Raw genomic sequence first — 22,762 nt, forward strand, 5'->3', positions numbered from 1 at the left:
GGTTCTGGTCTCCTATCTACATTTCGCCGTGGGTTCACGGGCCCTGGGCCAGCCTAGGAATTCCGGCCGTCCCTCTGTGCCAAGCCCATCCTGCCTCTCTCACACGTGAGGTCTCCTATGACTCTCTTCTGCCACGTCTCAGGCCTTAACTCAGGGTCTGGGGTCCATTCCCACATGCCAGGCACGTCAGGCTGTGCCGGCCAGTACCCACCCCTCCATTCCTCAGACTCTGAGCCTGCATGTCTGTAGCCTGCTCCCCACTCTCTCCATTACAGCCTGACCCTCAGGCAGGCACCAAATGTCCTAACCATCTTTCAAGGTGTCACTTCAAGCCCCCAAACTTTCAACGGCTCCCCTGAGTCCATCAGACAAATGTAAGCTGTAGCCAGAGGCCTGAGGCCTTCAGCATCCCCCCAGCCTTAAGAGCAGCCCCCTAAAAAGACCTGCCACCACCCCCCACCCCACCCTGGGCCAGTGCCAGGCTTGGGTCCTGACTGGTCTCACAGTTACTGAGCACTGGAGATGGGGCCAGAGTGACCGAGAAACTGAGTTTCAAATTTTGTTGAATCAGAATTAAATTTACAATTTAAACACTGACACTTGATTCACTTATCGGAAGATGCTTCAGTATGCCTGGGACGAGTTGGGTAGGTGAATCTGCTTTTTCAACTGGACACCTCATGACATCTAAATCAAGACCGACTACACCAGTGGGATTCCAGGGTCTGAAATGAGAAGTGCTCTAAGTGTAAACTACACAGTGGACTTTGAAGATTTCATTAAAAAAAAAAAAAAAAAAAAACCTTGTGAAAAAAAGAATATAAAATATCCTACAATTTTTATACCTATTCCAGGCTAAAAATATTTTATTGAGTTAAATAAAACATATTGTTAAATGCCGATTCACTTGTTTCTTTTTACTTTCTAAAATGTGGTTCTTAGAAAAATTTTAATGACATCTGGGCTTGTTTATTTCTACTGGCGTGTTCTGCTCTAGAAAGAGGGGGAAGCAGAACTGTCCAGCGTGTCGGCTGTCAGACGCCCACCCCTCGGGGGAGCCCTCTTTGGACACTCAGCCCCTTCTCCAGGGCACTTGCCAGTAAGTGCTACAGCACGAAAGTACCCAAAACAGCAGGAACCACCCAAATTCCAAATTCTCACCCACAAGTGGACTTCTGTGGAGCCCCTAGAAATCACAAGATGAAAATGTTCACACGCCAAATGTCACTGGGGGAGGTAGGGGGAAGCAGATACAGAAATCACAGGTACAAAGAAACACGAAGGATTTATCCAGTAATGGCTGGGATCAAGGGCAATGTAAGTTTCTCTGTATATACTACATTTCTAATTTCTCCAAACTTTCCACAAGGAACACACATTATTTTTACAATTATGAAAACAGCAATGAAGATTTCTTTCTTTCACAACTCACCCTGGCCTGAAGCTCTCATTCTGTTTCCTTCCTTTCTGCGTGAATGCCTCTTTAGGGCAGGCTTAGGGCCACCTCTTCCAGAAAGGTGTGCAAGGTCCTGGGACACTGAGGGGCTTGAGGGAGCGGGACTTGTAAGGGCCTGAGGATCCTCCTGCGCATGTAGCCCAAAGGCCAGGCCCAGGAGCCCAGCCCAGGGCCCCATAGGGCCTCACCACTACTGCAACCCACCCTCCATACAGATGTGAGAGCTGGACCATAAAGAAGGCTGAGTACCAAAGAATTGATGCTTTCAAACTGTGGTGCTGGAGGAGACTCTTGAGAGTCCCTTGGACTGCAAGCAGTTCAAACCAGCCAATTCCAAAGGAAATCAACCCTGAATATTCATTGGAAGGACTGATGCTGTAGCTGAATACTGTAGCCACCTGATGCAAAGAGCCGACTCATTGAAAAAGATCCTGATGCTGAGAAAGATTGAAGGCAGGAGGAGAAGGGGACGACAGAGGATGAGATGGTTGGATAATATCACCGACTCAATGGACATGAATTTGAGCAAACTATGGGAGATGGTGAAGGACAGGGAAGCCAGGCACGCTGCAGTCCATGAGGTCGCAGTCGTACACGACTGAGCGACTGAATAACAACTTTATTTATGGAGCATTGTGTGTGCACAATATTGGGCACTATGCCAAGAGATCACCACAAGCCTGGAAAGTCAGTCTCATTAACCCCACTGCACAGCTGGGCCAGCAGAGGATCAGAGAGGAGAGGGCCTTGCCCAGGGTCACATGGCTGGTCAGCAATGCAGGGGAGATTTGAACCCAGTTAGCCGTTGCCTCTGGGTCACCGGTTCTTGGCCACCTTGCCACGTGTCTCCACTGGCATGCTACCATTTCCCTGTCATTAGCATGTCAGGGCCAAACACACCTCTCTGTGGTCTCAGAAGGCCACTCCGCCAGCCACCCCTGCGCAACCCCAGCCCACACCTTCCCCCAACAACACTTCCTCAAACCCGTGTGCCCCCAAGGGGCATTTCCGTGTGCCCCTTGTCCTACAGCTCCTCACGACTGGGACACCTTCTTTCCCAGTGGGGATGGGGGCGAGGGGGTCAGGAAGGCAGAGGCAATGTGAAGGACATCTCTCCTGGACCACCTCCCTCTCTGCACTCAGCCCTTCAACAAACATTTACTGAGATGGACCACGTGCCAGCTAGGTTCTGTAGGGGTATAAACAGGAAGAAAGAACAGCAAGAATAGTTCCAAAGAATAGCAAGGCGAGATGAGAAAGCCTTCCTCAGTGATCAGTGGAAAGAAAGAGAGGGAAACAATAGAATGGGAAAGACTAGAGAGCTCTTCAAGAAAATTAGAGATACCAAAGGAACGTTTCATGCAAAGATGGGCACAATAAAGGACAGAAATGGTAGGGACCTAACAGAAGCAGAAGATATTAAGAAGAGGTGGCAAGAATACAAAGAAGAACTATACAAACATAAAGATCTTCTCGACCAAGATAACCACAATGGTGTGATCACTCACCTAGAGCCAGACATCCTGGAATGAAAGTCAAGCGGGCCTTAGGAAGCATCACTACGAACAAAGGTAGTGGAGGTGATGGAATTCCAGTTGAGCTATTTCAAATCCTAAAAGATGATGCTGTGAAAGTGCTGCACTCAATATGTCAGCAAATTTGGAAAACTCAGCAGTGGCCACGGGACTGGAAAAAGATCGGTTTTCATTCCAATCTCAAAAAAAGGCAATGCCAAACAATGTTCAAATTACTGCACAATTACACTCATTTCACATGCTAGCAAGGTAACACTCAAAATCCAAGCTAGGCTTCATCAGTACCTGAACCAAGAACTTCCAAATGTACAAGCAGCTGGATTTAGAAGACAGAGGAACCAGAGATCAAAATGCGAACATCCGTTGGATCACAGAGAAACCAAGAGAATTCCAGAAAAACATGTATTTCTGCTTTATTGACTGTGCTAAAGCCTTGGACTGTGTGGATCACAACAAACTGTAGAAAATTCTTCAAGAGATAGGAATACCAGACCACCTTACCTCCCTCCTGAGAAACCTGTATGCAGGTCAAGAAGCAACAGTTAGAACCAGACATGGAACAACAGACTGGCTCAAAATTGGGAAAAGAACACGTCAAGGCTGTATACTGTCACCCTGCTTATTTAACTTACATGCAGTGTACATCATGCAAAATGCCAGGCTGGATGAAGCACAAGCTGGAATCAAGATTGCCAGGAGAAATATCAATAACCTCAGATATGCAGACGACACCACCCTAATGGCAGAAAGCAAACAGGAACTAAAGAGCCTCTTGATAAAGGTGAAAAAGGAGAGTGAAAAAGCTGGCTTAGACCTCAACATTCAAAAAACGAAGATCATGGCATCCGGTAGGTACCATCACTTTACGGCAAAGAGATGTGGAAACAATGGAAATAGTGACAGACTATTTTCTTGGGGTCCCAAATCACTGTGGACAGTGACTACATCCATGAAATTAAAAGACACTTGTTCCTTGGAAGAAAAGTTATGATCAACCTTGACAGCATGTTAAAAACCAAAGACATCACTTTGCCGACAAAAGTCTGACTAGTCAAAGCTCTAGTTTTTCCAGTAGTCATGTACAGATGTGAGAGTTGGACCATAAAGAAGGCTGAGTGCTGAAGAATTGATGCTTCTGAACTGTGGTATTGGAAAAGACTCTTGAAAGTCCCTTGGACTGCAAAGAGATTAAACCAGTCAGTCCTGAATACTCATTAGAAGGACTGATTCTGAGACTGAAGAGCCAATACTTTGGCCACCTGATGGGAAGAGCTGACTCATTTGATAAGACCCTGATGCTGGGAAAGATTGAAGGCAGAAAAAAAAAAAAAAAAGATTGAAGGCAGGAGGAGAAGGGGACGAGATGACAGAGGGCAAGATGGTTGGATGGCATCACCAACTCAATGGACATGAGTTTGAGCAAGCTCCTGGAGATGGTAAAGAACAGGGAGGACTGGCGTGCTGCAGTCCATGGGGTCACAAAGAGTTGCACTTGACTGAACAAATGAACAAAACAAGAAGAAGGAAGCGGACCTGGCCCTCAAGAAGCTTACAGCTAGCAGGCCTAACAAGCCACAACCAACCACCGCAGCACCTAAGCGTGACAGCCGTCACAGAGAGCTCTGGGGGGTGGGGGAGAGGTGCTGCCTTCCGGGGGACACACGCTGCCTGGTGAGGCTGCCGAGAGCTGGCCTTTGTGGACGGCAAAGGCCTCACACACAGAGACCTGAGAGGAGGGTGGTCCAGGGGGCTGAGGGCACAGGCGGAGGCGCTGGGGCAGGAAGTGCTGGCCAGGTTGCAGGCAGGGTAAGAGGCCGGGCCAGGCTCCAGCTGCCCCTCCCATCCTTACCTGGAGGGAGATCGCAGGGCTGTGTGTTGCAGGCCTCCACGGCCGCGGGCTTGGACGGCTGCAGGCTCCCGCAGTGACCGGGGGGCCCAAGGGCACAGACCACCTGGCGCCTCCGAGTGCCCGAGCTGCAGCTCTTGGAGCACTGAGGACCCCCGGGAGGGAGTGAGAGAGAACACGCCGCGTGGGGGAAGAGACCCTCAAGGCTGGGGGGTGCCCATAAGGCAGGGGGAAGGGGAGGATGCCTGGTCCTACACATCAGACCCAGGGACCCGGACTCGACCGTGGGGAGAGGGAGGGGGGCGGGGGGGGGGGAGGGGAGGGGACGGGGGAGTGGGGCAGGTCAGTACTCACTAGACCCCAGGCGCCCACGTGCCAGGCCTGGTCACTGAGCAGGGGACAGTGGTCGCGCACACAGGGCTCGGTGAGCGGGGGACGGTCCTCCAAGGAGCATGCCGTGGCGTGGAGCAGAGACCCCTCGTCACCCCGGCAGGTGACACTCCGCCTCCGGACCCCCGCACCACAGCTGACAGAGCACTGTGAGGACCTGGCTGTCAGCGCGAGCTGGTCCTCGCCCAGCTGGGAGCCCATCAGCCTGGCATGGAGGGCAGACAGCACTCCATGGCCCCAGGCCCAGAGAGGCTGAGTCACCCTCCTGAGGTCACGCAGCCTGAACCACGGCGGCAGACACCCGGCTGAAGTGCGTTTTCCTTTACTTGCAACTGCTACACATGTAGCTGGCCGGAAGCAGTGACCAGCAGCCTCTCCCTCGCCCCCCAAACAACGTGCCTGGCTCCTTCTCTCCCACCCGCCCTGGACCCTCGAGGAGGAGGAAGAGCGCTGCAGCAGGGATCCAAGCCCCTGCTCCTAGACCCAGCCTTGACCACAGCCTCCGGGACCACCTGGCAGGTCCCTTGTCTCCCAGGAGCCGCTTCCCCTGAGGATGACGAGCCTTCCAGTGTTGCCGGCGGCCGCCCAGGCCTGCCACCCAGCTCCTGATGGCCACCCTGTCCCAGCGGGGCCGGGCCTCACCTCGCTCCAGGGCTCCACACTCCAGCCTGCGCAGCGCTGCAGGTTGCAGGCCCGCCTGCCTGGGGGCTTCTCGGGCAGACCTTCGCACTCAGCATCCTCAGCAGCCTCCTGGGCACCGGCCCCATCAGACGAGACGCAGTAGACGGAGCGGGACTGGAAGCCGCCCCCACAGGAGGCTGAGCAGAGGGTCCAGGGCCCTGTCTTCCAGCTGGTGGGGAGTAGAGCGCAGTGAGGCGGGCCCTGCAGCTAGGTCTGAGGTCCAGGCCCAGGGCGGGGTGGTGGGGGCCAGGAGCGGGGACCCCCCCCCCCCGCCAGCCCATCCTCTGAGCATCGGGCTGTCCAGGTGAGGGGCAGAGAGCCCTGCTCAAAGACCCAGATCCAGCCCTGCTCACCCATTCCCACCACTGTGCCGGGTCCCTATAAGCACAGAGCCTGGCTGCTTCCCTCCCAGGGCTCCCGTCCTCACATGGACCCCTTTCTGCTTCTCACCAGGTCACCATCACCCCAGCCAGACTCCACTCCCTCCAGGTCTAATCTTAGCGGAGGGGGGCGTCTCCCCGAGGGGCCATGCTCACCCACGTGTGCAGTGGCCCCAGGACCTGGACAATAGGGCCACCCCCGCCGCACATGCAAAGCCAAGCCTACCACCATCCCAAGAGACCAGCTGCCTGCCACCAAGGCCACCGGGTGGAAGACGGCACAGCCCTGCAGCGAGCCGGTGGCCTGAGGATTACCTGCTCCTGCACATACGCTGGGCCCCAGCAAGGTGCCACACTCTGGGCCGGTGCAGGTAAGAGGTCCTTCGTGCACAAACAAAGGCATCGCCAATGTCCTCAGGCCCCTGGGTCTGAGCCCTGGTCCACTCCTTGGCATCTGTCAATTCCCTGCCAGCTCACACCAATACACCTCTAGTACCCACAGCCCCACGCCCCCGCCATTAGCTTGGACATTCTGGACACTGTGTGTTCACGAGGGTGGACAGAACCACCCAGGGTCTCACACTCAGGCCCCCCACTGCCTCCTCCCCATGCCAGCTGTCAGGAGCCCCCCAGCCTCCTCCTTTTCCCAACACCTAAAGCAGCTGAAGGTCTCCACTCCCTTCCCACTGAAGAGCTTGGGCCCTGCCTGGGCAGAGGGGCTGGCAGGGCCTCACCGCTTGGTGTGTGGGCAGGGCTGCGAGCTGCAGGGGCGGCGGTCAGCCGGCCGCGGCTGGGGCTGGCACAGGTGCTCAGGATAGACCTCGTCGTCCATGGTGCAGAACACCCAGCGGGTCTGCTGACCTGCAGAGGCCCGGCCACAGCGGCAGCCGATCAGTCCACATTCTCCCAACGCCTTCTCTGGACCAGGCGCCCTTCTGGACACATCCCGAGTATCACCTTGATCGAGCCTCAGTGACCCCCCTGGATAGGTGGCCATCTCTGAGGCTCAGAGAGCTTTATCTGTGGGTGATGGAGCCCTTCTCTGACACTTGGTCACTGGCTCTAGGCCCACCCTCTGCCACCAAAGGAATACTGTGTCCTAGGAGATGCCACTGCCTCCAGGAAGCCCTCTGGTTCGCTTGGCTAAGGTGGGGGCCCTTCATCGAGTCCCCCCCACTCCTGGGTTTCCCCAAGGTGGCCCCCTGTGACATGCAGATGCTGCATCTACTTGTCCACCTCCCACCCACGGCTGGCGCCTGCAGGAGAGCGCCAAGCCCTGCACACAGCCACGCGTCCCCCTCACCCCCAGGCCGCTGCCCTCACCTCCACCACATTCAGCGCTGCAGTCACCCCACGAGCTGTGGCTCCAGCTGAAGCCGGGCCGGGGGGCGCCCAGGGGCAGGTGGTACTCAAAGCGCACGCCCGGGTTGGGCTCCTGGCTGATGAGCTGTGTAGGAGGGTCCCCACTGAGGCCGGACGCCAGGGGGCTGCCCCCGCTCACCCCGAGGTCCTCCTGCCAGCCTCTTGGGGGCCAGGTGCTCGCCTCCCCCTCACCTCAATGACCAGGGGCTCCGAGGTGGGGCCGCGGGCGTGGAGCCGCTCGGGCGCCAGGTCCCCTTCCGCTCCCCGCTCGTAGTGCAGGAGGGTGCTGGCCACGGGCAGGGCGCGGGCGTCCTCTATGGTCCAGTGCCCGTTGAGGTAGTATTCGCCACGGATGCTCTTCACCGCTGCGCCAGGGGAGCGACCCAGTCAGCTGCCAGGGCAGGACCCACCTCCTGGCCACGGCCCCACCCCATACCCCAAAACTGTCCTCACCCAGGAAATTCCTGCTGGCTGCTGCCTCCTCGATGCGGATGCTGGTGGCCCCCACGGGGACGATGAGGATCTGGTTGTAGCCTGGGGGGCAGAGACACTCTGGGACCACCAGCCACAGGGAGGAGTTGGCCCTGAGGCTGCCCAGCGCCCATCCGCACAGGTGGGGTCGCCAAGTAGGACACAGCAGGGCCGGGGGCTTGGGAAAGAGCGTTTCGGAAGGAGGAAACAGCTGCACAGAGGGTGGACGGGTCCAGCACCCGAACTGAGGGGAGGGGACAGATGGGGACGATTGGGGGAGGGGGAGGACACGCCCAGGCATCACTGGAGAAGTGGGCAGAGATCCTAGTGTGAGCCCACAGGCTGCTGCACAAGGGTTTGGTCTCCACCCTGAGGCATGACCTCAGGCCTTTCATGACCTGAGCACCAGATCACACCTTCTCAGGGCCGCGCCAGCGAGCAAGACACCAGGAAGGGGCAGGCGACAGACCCCGGTCTGAACCGTCTGCAGACCCCACGAGGACCCCACCTCTGCTGAGGTCATTGGCCTCAAAGACGCCCGTGACGGGGTAGCAGGTCGTGCCGTCACCCCCACACTGCAGACACTTGTCCTCCTGCTTCAGTGAGTCCAGGTGGTGGTCACAGCCGACGACCTGCCAGGCGGAGATGAGAGGAGACGCGAGAGACCCGGGGGAGTCACGGTCACACCCGGACTGGAACCCTGGCCGCCGCGGAAACCATTCGCTGGTCTCGGGGGCCGAGTAAGCCCTGAACCTGGCTGGTAGCTGATCATCCACCCTCCTGCCTGCAGGGCACCCGCGTCCCCTTCTCTAGCAACAGCATCTCATTTTCCTTCGGAAGCCACCTCTCTCCCACAGCGTGTGGACGCGGCTTCCGGTCAGCAGTGTTGGGCCACTCAGCAGGTTGTACGCTGTGTTCAAGGCGTTCGGGGGAGCCCCAGGCGAGGACAAGCCAGAGGCAACCCCAGGTCGCTGGAACTCCAGGGAACAGTGCCCCCTGCCCCAGGGGGTGGCCAGGCTGGGACAACTGAAGCCTGGGGCTGCTGGGCCATCTTCACACCTCACCAGAAGAGCTTGCCCAACCCTCAGCGGACCCAGAGGAGAAAGCCAAGTGAGGAGAGATTTTCCAGAGCATCAGCCACGCCCCTGCAGCCAGCCAGCCCCTCCCTCAATGGCTTTTTTTTCCCCCTTAAGTCACTTTTAGTTGGGCTTCTCTAACTTGCCACCCAGAGGGTTCCTCTTATTGTTGAATTTTCAAAGGGCAAAGGCAAGAGGGCCTCAGGTGCAAGGCACCTTAGAAGCTAGTCTTGAGAAGGCGTCACGCTCAGGAGAGCCTCTGGTGGGGGGGGGCAGGGGGACAGCCTGCAATGAGCCCCAAACCAGCTGGTGGGGGTGGCAGGGACAACTCACCCGGCAGCTGCCATCCACACAGATGTCCCGTTTGCCAGGTTCACAGGGTGTCCCGTCTACAACGGCCTCCTTGTGCTTGTAGTAGAAGCTCTCCCCCTTGGGGATGCAGTTCAGCTCACATTTGTTGGGGGCTGCGGTAATCAAGAGGGGAAACGTGAGAGGCTGAGCGAGGTTCGAGGCCTGTGCAAGCAACAGCGAAGTGTGGGCAGGGGCTAGAAACAGGCACACACACACACGGAGAGGAAGTCCTACACCATCACACCCCCAGTGGCTCAAAATCCCACCACCATCACAGGGGGAAAGGATCTTCTCCATGAAACAGATATATCTCTGGGAATCAAGTCAAGGGAAAATCCTAGAATAAGGAAAAAGCTAGACACTTGAAGTGGTCTATCTCAGCATTACTATTTATAATAGCCTGAGTGTCAGCTACTCTTTCTCTCTAATTACTATCACTAGATTATTACACCTGTGGATTGTGCCATTAAAAACTGTGATTATGAAGACTAGCCAGTAATGTGGTGAAATGTTTATAACAGAATGCAAAGTGATACCATGTAACAATCACAAATACATAAACAGAGAGAGAAAGTAATGTGAAAGGGACTAGAAGGAAATGCTAGCAGGGATCCTATGAAAGAGGTGGGTTAAGGTAATTTTCTTGTTTTTTTATATTTATCTATTTGAATAATGCTAACAGGATTGTAATCACCTCCACCACAAAGAAGGCATCCCTCGGCAACCCTTTTTAAACTTTCCTCTGTTCTAATTTTTCTGTCATATTTTGTTGTTGTTCAGTTGCTAAGCTGTGTCCAACTCTGCGACGCCACGGACTGCAACACTCCAGGCTTCCCAGTCCTTCACCATCTCCTGGAGTTTGCCCAAACTCATGTCCATTGAGTTGGTGATGCCATCCAACCACTTGGTCCTCTGTCGCCTCCTTCTCCTGCCCTCAATCTTTCCCAGCATCAGTCTTTTCCAATGAGTCAGTTCTTAGCAAATTATTTTCAACATACCCTCACCTTAGGATCCAGCAGAAGCAATGAATGCAAACTTCTCCACTGGGGCCTCCACCTCTAGGCAAGACCCCTCCCCCAGCCCACAGCACATAAAATATTCACTGATTTGGAATCCAGAGTGCCAGAGAATTTCCAGGAGTCATCTACAGTGAGCAGTGAAAACTCATACTGGGAAGGATTATCCTACAGCATATCTGACTCATCGAAAGTGTTTTAATTACACCATGTTAGTGATTTTTGTTTTTGCTTTTCTTGAACTGTATCGCTCTAAAAATTAATGACCTACACGCTCCTCAAAGTTACCCAGAGCATGGCCTCCAGCCCCAGAGATTCTGAGTAAATGAGCTCTTGCTACACCAAGCCCGGGGGCAGCCCAGCCTGCAGTTTGCCCAAACTTGGGCACAGGTCTCAACCCCACCCCACCCCCACCCCCCACCCACCCCCCTGGAGACTCTTGCCAGTGAGGAAGGCTTCAGCGAGCAGGCCAAGCAAAAGGCCGCTCAAAACTGCACAGAACTGGCCAACGCTTGGCCTGAAACATTGTATACCCAGGGGGAAAGGATGGAAAAACCTCAAAATGGTCACCAGTGTTATGCCCTGCTGGGAGTACTGGAGGTTTTATTTTAAATGTATTTGACAAGCATCTAGAATATGGTGAGGGCTTCCCAGGTGGCCCAGCAGTAAAGAATCCGTCTGCCATGCGGGAGATGCAAGAGACACGGACTGGATCCCTGAGTCGGGGAAGATTCCCTGAAGTAGGAAATGGCAGTCCACTCCAGCATTCTTGCCTCGAAAGTTTCATGGGCAGAGCAGTCCATGGGGCCTCAAAGAATCGGACAGGACTGAACGATTGAGCACCACAATATGTTAGTGGAATTGCGAAATGCAAAGTCAATGGAGTAAAGAGATTCGCCAAAGAAGGGGCCCAGCGCAGGACAACGCAGGGCGGGGCAGCAGGGGCGCCCAGGGGAGCGCGCACTTACCCCCGTAGTAGGGCAGCCACTTGTAGCGCCGCCCCTGGAACTCCCGGCTGTCGAACTCCGCGCACTGCTCCGCCCTGAAGTCGCGGGCGCCGTCCGGGCAGCTCTGTGGGGAGGAGGGGGCTTGTGGGTCCACCATTGGGGTCCACCGTCCCCCTGCTGCAGCTTCAGGGAGGCGGGGGTCAGCCCCCCTCCAGGGGCCTTGTGCTAACGAGGCGAAGGTATCATTTCAGGCGGCGGGGTGAGGAAGCGGCTGCCGTGCACCCACGTGCGGGGGTGGGGGGCTTCCAGAGGCCAGTATGTCAGCCGAGGCGGGGGTCCGGGGAGCTGTCCTCCACCCCCAGGGGCTATACCTTACCTCCGTGCGGCAAGAGCGGTGGCTCCGGGTGGGACCCACGCAGCTGGAGCCGCCATCTCTCCTGCAGGGCGAGAGCACTGGGAAAAGCCGAAGCCCCACGACCCAGCACCCGCCCCCTCCTGGGGTCCTCCCACAGGTCCCCCCGACCCCCAGTTTCGGCGGGCACTGCTGGGCCAGAGGGGTGGCAGAGAGGAGAGGGCTCACAAACCCCCCTGCTGCTGCTGCTGCTAAGTCACTTCAGTCGTGTCCGACTCTATGCGACCCCGGAGTCGGCAGCCCCCCAGGCTCCCCTGTCCCTGGGATTCTCCAGGCAAGAACACTGGAGTGGGTTGCCATTTCCTTCTCCAATGCATGAAAGGGAAAAGTGAAAGTGAAGTCGCTCAGTCGTGACTGACTCTTACGGACCCCATGGACTGCAGCCCACCAGGCTCCTCCGTCCATGGGATTCTCCAGGCAAGAGTACTGGAGTGGGGTGCCATTGCCTTCTCCGCACAAACCCCCTTAGGCAGGTATAATGAGCCCTGTGTTCGGACCTGGGAGAAGCCCCACCCAGAAGGCTAACTAGCCTAGAGCTTGGCTAACTTGGGGCCACTCTGCCTCTTAAAGCATATTCCCAGAGAAGACTCAAATTCTGTCCTTGGAGATACAATAAGATGCAATATATACCCACTTGGTAAGGTTATTCTGCCATTTAAGGGGAGTAAATGTGGATAAGACACTTAGAATAGTATCTTCTCTCTGCCTCTTCAGGCAAAGTTTTCAGGAACTGTTAACCCCCCGACAGGCAGAGCGTCATCACCCCTTCTTTTGCGCCCTATGGTACTCATCAGAGTGCAGGGCACACAGCAGGAACTTAATAAGTCACTTGGAGTGAGAAACATCTATACTTGACAAAGGGGCTGACGGCAGAGAAACCGCACACGTTAGGAATTTTTGAGGATTGTTTGTTAATTCAACAAGAATTCATTACACCTGCTGGCACTGCCAGAGAAGCTAGAGACTCAGGGATGGATGAAGCAGGAATGGCACCAGCTCCCTGAAATAAGATTGTCGTTGCAATCAGAGTGTCAGTATGCGGAAATGACTCGATTTCAAGTTCTCCACTGATGTTGCTCCCAGAACAAATCTGTCGTGTGGTAGGTTTTGCCCTTGTGGCCTTGGCACTGGCCCAGGACACCCAGCCACTGCCCCGCGCCTACCCTCTTTTAGCAAGCTGGCCCATCCCCGCCTTCCTACCTCTGGGTGTAGCAGGGGCGCTCCCGGAAGCTGACGCCCCCTCCACAGGTCCGGCTGCAGGGGCTCCAGTTACCCCAGGAGCCCCAGGTGTCGCTCTGCCGCCTCACCTGGGGAGCCTAGAGGAGGACACGCTCAGCAGCAGGAGTCAGCACTCGGAGCCCCCACAAGAGTGCTCCGGGCTGCCCTGACACCCCCGGCCTTGGAGCATCGCCCTCCCCTGCAAGGAGCCTGAGACGGTGTCTCCTAGAGCCAAGCCTTCAGGACTGCAGCACCCCAACATCCTCATTTGTGGAACAAGCCAGCTTTCACCATAAGGAGCTGGGAGCCAACCCAGCCTTCCCATCCATCAGTGCCGCCTCCACCAGCAGCCCCTATGTGCCCAGTACAATGGGCAAGCTGCGGGCAGAGAGCTCTCCCCTGATCGTGTCTGACCATGACATCCCCTGGCTGGGCAGAGTCTGGTCTGAGAACCAAGATGTCTACAATTGAATGAAAGCCCCCAGACCAGCAGAGCATATCCTCCCAGGAGGGAGATATAAAAGCGCAGGAGGACCAGCATGTCATCAGGTAGGATGGGTTCCACGTGTGCGGGGAATGCCGTCCACCCGCAGCGCCATGTTTTTGTAACTCTGGCCTAGTAAGAACTTAATCTAATCGTGTGCACGTGTGTGTTAGGATGGGGTGGTGATTTCTTCCTGCCAAGCTGTGGCAGGGGCCCCCAGGAATTCCCCAGTATCCATCCTCCCCTTCTCCCATTAAGAGAACTCTTGACTCCTAGCTGGATAGCTGGCTGCCCTCCCACCCAAGTTCGTTTCCCAGGTTTCCTGCAGCCAACCACAGCTATGTCACTAAATTCTTGTCAGTGAGATGTACATGAAAGATGCTGGGTAACAGCCTTCCTTGTGGCTCAGCTGGTAAAGAATCCGCCTGCAATGCGGGAGACCTGGGTTCGATTCCTGGGTTGGGAAGATCCCCTGGAGAAGGGAAAGGCTACTCACTCCAGTATTCTGGCCTGGAGAATTCCATGCATTGTATATACAGTTCATGGGGTCGCAAAGAGTCGGACACGACTGGGCAAGATTTCCTTTCCTAGCAGTCTCCAGTACAGGCATATTTCAAAGATACTATAGGCTTGGTTCCACCAGAATAGAGCAAGTATTGTGATAAAGCAGATCACACAGCTTTGGGGATTTCCCAGTACATGTGAAAGTTGTTTGTACTATACTAGAATCTATTAAGTGTGTGATGGTATTAAAAATAATGTATGTACCTCAATTAAAAAGTACTTTATTACTAAACAAATGCTAGCTATCACCTAAACTTTCAGCAAGTCATAATCTTTTTGCAGTGGTAACATCAGAGATCATTAATCAAACATCACCATAACAAACATAATAATGATTGAAAAGTTTAAATATTTTGAGAATTTAAAAAATGTGACAAAGTGAGCAAATGCTGTTGGAAAAATGACATTGATAGACCCTCTCAACACAGCAATTTGTGAAAAAACAATGCACTAGCTGCAAAGCATAATAAAACAGTGTGCCTGTAATCTCCTTAAGAGATAGCTTGCGTGTTCATTTGTCCTTTTTCTTAGTCCTCCTATACTCCTTCCTGCTGGTTGGAAATCAGATGTGATGGCTGGAATTGGAGCAGCCTTCGAAACTATGTGGTAATTTAGGAACAGAAGTTTCAAACACTGAAGCAAAGGTACAAGAATCCTGGAGCACTTGGTGAGATAGAACATCCCTAGATTTCTGACCATGCGTGTTTATGAGAGAGAGGAATCGGGTCTTTTTTTGTTGAAGGACTGTCATTTGGGACTCTAACAGGAAAATGATCCTAATGGATACAGGTACCCGCCAGAAGGATCTGGTACCCTGCAGCTGACTTCAGAAGTCCACATGCTACACATATATTCTCTCATTTACTCCACAGAACAACCTGACCATCCCGGTGCATGGAAAAGAGGTGAAGAGAGGCAGCCACCAGGGACGAGTGGACACAATGGCGGGCTGGCTGCACTCCAGGCCTCTGCTCTTGTACCAGGTTCCCACCAACCTCACCTGGGGAACCAAGGGGGACACTGGATGAGGCCTGAGGATGGACGGGTGTTAGACTTGCTTTCTTGCTGGGAGGCAAAACGTGGATTGGAAATATGTCCTGTTTGTTTGAAGGGGACTTTATTTTAGGGCATCACAACGTAATAATCTCTAGAGGAAAAAATCCCTGCCATTTTCCCTAGAAAGAACTCAAGTTCTCATGCGGAAAAGCAAACCGTTCCTCATGTAGTGAGCCTCCCGCCACGACCCAGGATCTCGGGTGAGGATGGAGGTTTGCACACACGCAGATTACACCCAACGCTCTTCTAGCGCCCCGGTGCCAAACATCTAGTTATCCTTGGTTTATAATAAAACCATGAACCCTGAATCAGAACAACTCATACACGTTTGCTGAACCACATACAAAACCAAGAAGGAAGGGCCAACCAGATCAAAGTCTGAGCTTTCACTCTTCAAATCATTTACCCTTCACTTCTAAGTGGGCCAGATCTCCGAGCTTCTAAAAACCAGGATATAAAAGTGTTCCGTGAAATTTAAACTGAAATTTACTTGATCAGTTCCTATTTTAAAGGGGAAGGTACTGAGTGTCGGGGGTAGAGGGTGACTTTCCAGGGATGATAAGCACCTCCCCCCAGACTCATTGCTGTAAAAAGTGAAAGTGTTGGTCGCTCAGTCCTGTCTGACTCAGCGCGACCCCATGGACTGTAGCCTGCCAGGCTCCTCTGTCCATGGGATTCTCCAGATAAGAATACTGGAATGGAAAGCCATTCCCTTTTCCAGGGAATCCTCCCAACCCAGGGATCAAACCCAAGTCTCATGCGTTGGAGGCAGATTCTTTACCATCTGAGCCAAGAGGGAAGGCTCATCACTACAACATAAGAATTCTGGAAGCAGTCCACGGGAACTGCCGCTTTCTTATCCTGCCGGCCTCGTCCTAGCTACTAACTACCTCTGACCAAGGCCTGCTTGGATGGCAGGCTCACTCCTGAAGCAGGAGACCTGAGCCCCCCATCCACCCTTCCTTGCCCCCAGGCTGGGCCTGTGGGTGTGCACAGGCAGCAAGGGGCGCCCTGCCACCGTGTGCAGTCAGGACGGGGAGGGGCAGGCATCCGAGAGCCAGGCCTGGTCCTGTAGTCTCTCTGGCAAAGGGAAGTGCATTCAGCCAGGAGCAGCACAGGCACATCGCGTTTCTCTGTAATTACCACGAGCGGCGTGATGGTGTGAAGCCAGAATGAGCTGGTCCGGTCCACCCTCACCTGGGCCTGTCCTCACCTGCCTCCTGCCGCCCTCTGCGCCCTACCAGCTCCTCCTCCAACCCCCACCTGGGCAACTCAGGAGCCCCTCTTCCTTCCACACTGTTCCCGGGGGATCACCTGCCCAATGTGCTGGGGTGGGAGTGGGAACAGACCGGAGGCAAGGAGAGTGGAAGACCCCTGTGAAGCCTCCCCTGACCACCCTGGGGTAGGGGCAGTGAGAGGCGTGATGTGTCAGTCGTCCTTAACTTACTATTCATTCTGCTCCAGCTGACCCCGGTCAGCACTGAGAATGATCCCGTGAAGGCTTGGGGATGGTGGGGAGGGGGTTCCGCCATAGCTAGAGTCACCCTGGGTCATGGAGGGGGGGTCCTGCCCCCAGTTACAACCAGCCTGGGCTATGGGGGGGGGTGGGTCTCACCCCCAGCTACAACCAGCCTGGGCTACGGGGAGGGGGGCGTCCCACCCCCAATTATGACCAGGTTGGGCTATGGGGGAGTTCGTATTTCACCCGGCTAGAACCAGCCTGGGCCATGGAGGAGGGGTGGGTATTGCACTCAGCTAGAACCAGCCTGGGCCATGGGGCAGTCCCGCCCCCAGCTAGAACCAGCCTGGGCCACACCCTCCCCCAGACAGTGCATCGGGTAAGGAGGGGGTCCCAGCCCCATGGACCCAGGTGTTTCTAAGGGAGAAAGCCCCTAACAGGCCCCAGGTTACTTCGGATCCCTCATTTCACCTGCATGCAACCTGTGTGTGGGCGTCATTACTCTCCAATTTAAAGGAATCTAAGATCTGATGATTTGCTTAGCATCACACAGCTGCTGGAGGTGGTTCTGAGTTTCATCCTGGTGTCCTGACACTCACCACACACACCCCCCCCCCCCCGCCGCAGCTAAGCCGTGACCTCAGTGCAGCCAGGCACGAGGACGAAGTCTGTGGCGAGGACCTCAGGGTGTGGCGCTGAGGAAACAAGGACCCCGGCGTAGCAGAGGTGACCTGGGGCCGCCAGAAGGTGGTGAAGGGGACATGAGGAAGGGGGCTCTAGCCCACTCTCTGCCCTGAGGCCCACGCCAAACCCGCTGCCCACTGCTGACTCCCACCCCTGCCTGCCCCCTGGTTGGAGGAGGACTTTTCAGCCTTCACTCACATTTCCACAGAGACGGCATCACCCTGCCTCTCCCCAAGCAGTGAACAGTGGGGGTCCTTTCTCAGGGGCCCTCCTGCGGGGCTCAGGAGACAGGGCTGTGAGTCTCCCCCCACGGAGCCCTCTCCAGGGGCGGACGGAATCTGTGCCCTCCATCCTGTCAACGTGGGAGAAGCTGGGCAGAAGCAGCTCCAAGAACAAGCCCAGCTCAGCACACGGTCCCCTCCCCCAAGGTGGGGCCTGTGATCTAGAAGATTCCCTGCACCTCCTTGGAACCCAGGTAGGTTCTCCAGGGAGCCTGTCCCTCAGGCCCCTGGTAATGAAACAGTTACTGTGATCACCAGTTGCCTTCCTGTATCCACTCTCTGAATTTCCACTAATGCGGTAGCCGCTAACCACATGAGGCTGTTTAAATTCATGTTCATTAAAATCAAATAAGGGCTTCCCTGGTGGTCCAGTGGTTAAGGATCTGCCTGCCCAACACAGGGGACACTGTCTCGCTCCCTGGTCTGGGAAGATTCCATATGCCACAACTGAGCCCGAGTGCCACAGCTTCCGAAGCCAGTGAGCCCTGGAGCCCGCGCTCAGCAACGAGAGAAGCCAACGCAATGAGAAGCTCATGCATCTCAAGTAGAGAGCAGCACGCAGGTAGCAACAGACTCAGCCCAGTTAAAAATAATTTTAAAAATCAAATAAGATTCAGTTCCTCAGTTGTACTGACCACATGTCACGTGCTCAGTAACCACGTGAACCCAGTGGCTCTCTTATTGGACAGCACAGATGCAGAGCATTTCCATCATCTCAGAAGGTTCTGTTGAACAGCCCTGCTCTAGATGCTGCAGGGGCATTGAGAGGCAGCCGAGTTTGGTCAATAGGCAAGTGGCAGACGTCTGGTGGGATGGCCATTTGGCCCTGCTCCTTAGCTGGTGCCAGCAAGGACCCCTCTTCCTTCCACCGTGATAGACCACCACTCTGGACCTCCGCAGCATTAGCAGCGTGCCCAGAACCTTCTGAAGGAGGGGTGGAGCCGCTGGGAAGTTGCCAATTCTGAGAACTGTTCCCTAAAGCCAGACGGGAAGTTCTAGGCACCAGAGGTTGCAAGGTCCCAGCCGTCTTTGAAGGCGCTCAGGCCGAGGGTTCTCCTCTTCCCGCCCCACCATCCAGACAGTGGGCTTCTCTTGGGGATGGCGCCGCGGCCACTGGCTCCAGCCATCGGGCGCTCCGACCCGCGACGACCCTCGGCCGGGTTGGGGGCGGGAGGAAGGGTCGCACTCACCGAGGACCCGGGCGCGGGGGCCAGCAGCAGGGGCACGAGCAGCAGCAGCCGCCGCATCTCGGTCGGGCCTGCGGGAGAGGCGGGGAAGTGGAGCGGGCGGGGCGGGGAGGAGGCGCCGCCCCACCCGTCCGAGCCCCGCGCTCCGCGCCGGCTCCCGGGCCAGCGCGGAGGTGGCGGCCCGTCCTCGCCCACAGGTGACCCGCACACCCGCAGAGGGACTGGAGGGGACGCCGTGGGTCGCAGTGGAGGGTCTTATACAGTGAGGGAGCGCAGGCCCGTCTACAACTGGCTTCTAAAAGTTCAAGAGTAACTTCTTTCAGGGTTTCAGAGGGAAGAAAGAGCAATTCAAAACATTGGTTAAAAGACAGTTCAGAATCAAAGCATTCAGACTCACTGTTTTCATTCAGCAAGAGATCCTTTTTTAAAAGCCATTACATCACTTGTTTAAAAACTCGTAAAGACTTTTTAAAAAGTCTCTGTAGGTACTTTAAAAGCTTAGCTTAAAAGCTTTGAATATGTTGATTGTATCTTACTTTAAACTCAAGGGAGCGTTTCTCTGCTCCGGAGAAGCTCCACAAGCAGGCTCCCTACGCAGGTGGGTGGGGGTGGGTGTGTGTACAAAATGCCTGTGTGATTTGGCGTGTGCGAGTGCAGTATGCACAGAGAAGAGTGCAGTCTGGTGCGTGTGCGCAGTATGTGTGCAAGTGTGTACATGTCACCGTGCTGGAAAATGGCATACTCAATTAAGCAAGTACTGACTTGTATGCTTAAGTTTTAAAATCTAACTCCACCATGGTTCTCTTTAATTTTCCTTAAGCACAAAATGACTTCAGTTTACAAGAATAAAATAGAGCGTACTAAGCCAAGTTCAGCCAAATATAACCTGGCACATCTATACTGCGTCAATTTAGTACCAAGAGTGATTCATGTAGGCATCATTTTCACTGCAAACCAGGGGTTCCCGGGGCTGGCGGTGTGAGGGGTGGAGGCCCCGCCTGGGCTCTGCGACCCCTCGTGGAAGAGCCGCGCGCAAGAGGGGAAGCCGGGATGCCTGGGAAGCCGCGTGCTAGGGCTAACGACGAAGATGCTGCTTCTCTGAAGTAGAGACTGCCTTCGCCGGGGGGGGGGGGGGGGGGGCGGTGAATAACGCAGCTAAAGGAGAGACAGCAGGGAGGACAGGAGAAAAGAACTTAAGGAGTTGCTACTGGGAGCGGCGGACGCGCGCCGAGTGGTCTGCGGCCTCGCACCGGACGTCGGGTCCCCGCGCGCCCTTCCCGGTCTCCACGCGAGGATGTCCCCTGCGCCCGCCTCGCGGGGGAACGGGCCCGCTGCAGCCCCCGAGGCGGAGAGGGGCGGCACCCGGCTCGGGCGCTCCAGGGCCACAGCCGCGGCAGCACCAGGGAAGAGGGGCGCGCGGTCTCCGGGACCCTGCGCTCCGGAACGGCACCCGACGGAGGGAAGCGCAGAGGAGGCCGGAGGGTTGGCGTGGGCCGCCCGGGGTTGCGTCTGTTTCAGCCCGGCCATCTGCCCTCCGAGGCTTCCTTTTCGCTCACGACCTCCGCTATCCCGGCGCGAGGGCCCGCGGCGCGGAGCGGGCTCCGCCCTAGCGAAGAGCCGGAGGCAGGTCTCCTCCCAGGAACCCCACTTCCTCCGACACCGCTCTCCCAGGCAGCCGGGGTGGGGGTGGGGGGCGGGCAAATTCCTGCAGCAGCCCGGAGGTGAGCCGCCCCGGCCCCCGGGTCCTGTTCCTCCGCCTCCTACCTGTCTCCAGGAACCTCGCGCGCGCAGGGCCGGCGGGGCCGCTCCGTCGGTGCCCGCCCAGCCCCAGTCTGGGAGGTCGGCCAGGTCGCCTGGAACGCCGGCGGAGGCTGGGCTTTCTCTCTTCGCCGCTGGCGGGCTTCCCCCCCGCCCATCTCCCCCTCACCCAGCTCTGCTGTCATCCATCCCCGGTGACCTGCGATGCCCAGGGCCTCCATCCCCTCGGGTCTGTGCCAAGGGTTTGCCCTTCATATTTGCTGCTGGCGCCAGTCCCATTTCCTCTGTACCCGAGTCTTCCCGGTCTGTGCCATCCTTCCTTCGCATCCGCCTTACAACAACACAAACCTATGTGCAGCCGCCTGTCTTCTACCCCTGAATTCTATGCTTCCTCACGACCATTTCCCACTGCCTACAATGCCCTCGGGAAACCCCCTCTGACCCGGCAAACTCCTACTCATCCTTCAAGATCTGCCCAACACCATCCTCTCTAGAAGCCTCCCAACACCACCCCAGGCAGCTGGTGGCCCCTGCTTCCTCAATCTCCACCTCTGCTGCAGTTCTCTGGTGCAACACCCTGCCCGGCTCGGAGTCTCCCTAAGTCAGCTCTGAGGTCCCTGACGGTAGAGTGTGCATCCCTGTCACCTGTGTTCACAGCACTAGTTGGGATCAAGGTAGGAGCTAATTTTCCTTCCTACTTGTCTTTCTTTTTCTTAACCAAGGCACTCTGTCTTGTCTGCCATTTCTGTCTCGGAAACTGGAAATCACCTATCCTCAGAAAACTAGCCCTGATCCTGGGACACGTCGGAGGTGGGGTGATCACGAGGCTGGCTCCTTTTCCCTCATCCTCTTCTGCCTGCAGCCCCTTTCCTAACCCAGCTGTTGGGCATTTCCCCTCCTGGCCTTCTGAGGAGCAGGGAGCTTACCCCTTCTTCAGACCTGCAGCTCCGGCAACTCATCTCCCTGGACCATCACGGATGCTCAGACAAAATGCTTAGTAAAACCTAAGCATGTTAAATTTGGCCCATTACTAACCTATCCTGAAGAGAGGAGATGCAGCGGCTGTGCAGCTGGGGCCCCCTGGGGACGTGTGTGAATTCTTACACAAAGATAAAGCTTGGCAGAGAAAAGGAAGTGGGATTACCCCAAACCTCTCTAGAAAAGGAAAAAGCCTTGCTCCCATTCAAAAAGCCCCACTCCCTGCCTGCCTCAGCCAGGAATTTTCTGAGCTTGGTCAAAGGTCCCTGTTAAGAGGGAGGCAGCTGCTTCTCTTCCTGTGGGGGGTTGGCGGCCAAAGCACCTTCCTGAGCTGTTTCTGTGTTTCCTCTCTGATCCCTTCTGCTCAGAGGCCCAGGTTTCTTATCCCACACCTCAGCTGCAAACGAGACCCAGAGGCTGGACAGGCAGGTCCCTGGACCCACCAGCCGGGCTCTAGCCATTCCTGGTTAGGGCAAGCACTTGCCTTTAAGCCTCGCGTCCCACCACCTGAGGGACTTGGTGACCACAGGGCCCAGCACACACAGTCCTTGTTCAATAAAAAGAACGGTGTGCACAAAACCGTGGTGGTAAAAAAAAAAACAAAAACAAAACAAAACCGTGGTGGTTTATAAAGATTTTTTTTTCCAGGAAAAAAGTGTAAGGCCTCTCCCCTAGTAAACCCCCCTCCGCCCTGGTCCTGTCTCGCCCTCTGTGGCTGCAGCCTGGGGTGGCAGAAGGAGCACCGCCCCGAGAGGCAGACAGCTGTGCCGGGAGCCTGTCTGCCTCTCATTCTGTGTGAACTCAGGCAAGTCATGTCACCTCCTCAATTGCTCACTTGAGCTCACGTCGAGGGTGGTGGAGAAGAGAAGTCACTGGCTTCTATAAAGCCGCTACTAGGTGCTCAATAAGAGTGGGCTCCTTCTGTCCCATGCTCCCTCCACCTCTGTTAGGGGAAGCACACTGATTGAAACTGCCCACCCTGGCCAGGCACCATAGTAACCATTTGCATGAGTTGTTTTATGACAGAAGATCCTGATAAGGAATACGGAACTAATAAGCCACCACCAACCGGAAGAGTTCGGGAAAGGTCAAAAGGAGACACCGCGTGTCTGTCCACTTCCCAGAATCCCTTTCGCTAGCATCCATCTTGGCTGAGCGATGCGTGGGCCA

General features: G+C 55.6%; 1 protein-coding gene across 7 annotated transcripts in view; it reads right to left on the reverse strand.

The window, feature by feature from the left end:
* The window catches only part of PAPLN (papilin, proteoglycan like sulfated glycoprotein), a 35,846-nt gene extending 14,025 nt beyond the window's left edge, over nucleotides 1-21,821 (reverse strand). For 3 of the 7 annotated variants that reach the window (XM_043921014.1, XM_043921013.1, XM_043921019.1), the window contains exons 1-15: nucleotides 20,065-20,608; nucleotides 18,860-18,927; nucleotides 13,124-13,239; nucleotides 11,888-11,948; nucleotides 11,533-11,635; nucleotides 9,531-9,661; nucleotides 8,630-8,753; nucleotides 8,104-8,184; nucleotides 7,843-8,015; nucleotides 7,612-7,735; nucleotides 7,023-7,149; nucleotides 6,604-6,669; nucleotides 5,870-6,077; nucleotides 5,192-5,374; nucleotides 4,841-4,982 (exon numbers count right to left, since the gene is read on the reverse strand). In XM_043921014.1, the coding sequence (XP_043776949.1) occupies nucleotides 4,841-4,982; nucleotides 5,192-5,374; nucleotides 5,870-6,077; nucleotides 6,604-6,669; nucleotides 7,023-7,149; nucleotides 7,612-7,735; nucleotides 7,843-8,015; nucleotides 8,104-8,184; nucleotides 8,630-8,753; nucleotides 9,531-9,661; nucleotides 11,533-11,635; nucleotides 11,888-11,948; nucleotides 13,124-13,239; nucleotides 18,860-18,927; nucleotides 20,065-20,383 (2,026 nt within the window). In that variant the 5' untranslated portion in view covers nucleotides 20,384-20,608. The other 4 variants (XM_043921016.1, XM_043921018.1, XM_043921017.1 and 1 more) reach the window with 4 other exon arrangements.
* Nucleotides 21,822-22,762: the final 941 nt, after the last annotated feature.

The sequence above is a fragment of the Cervus elaphus genome, chromosome 12 (assembly GCF_910594005.1).
Source record: "Cervus elaphus chromosome 12, mCerEla1.1, whole genome shotgun sequence".
Classification (NCBI taxonomy): Eukaryota; Metazoa; Chordata; class Mammalia; order Artiodactyla; family Cervidae; genus Cervus; species Cervus elaphus.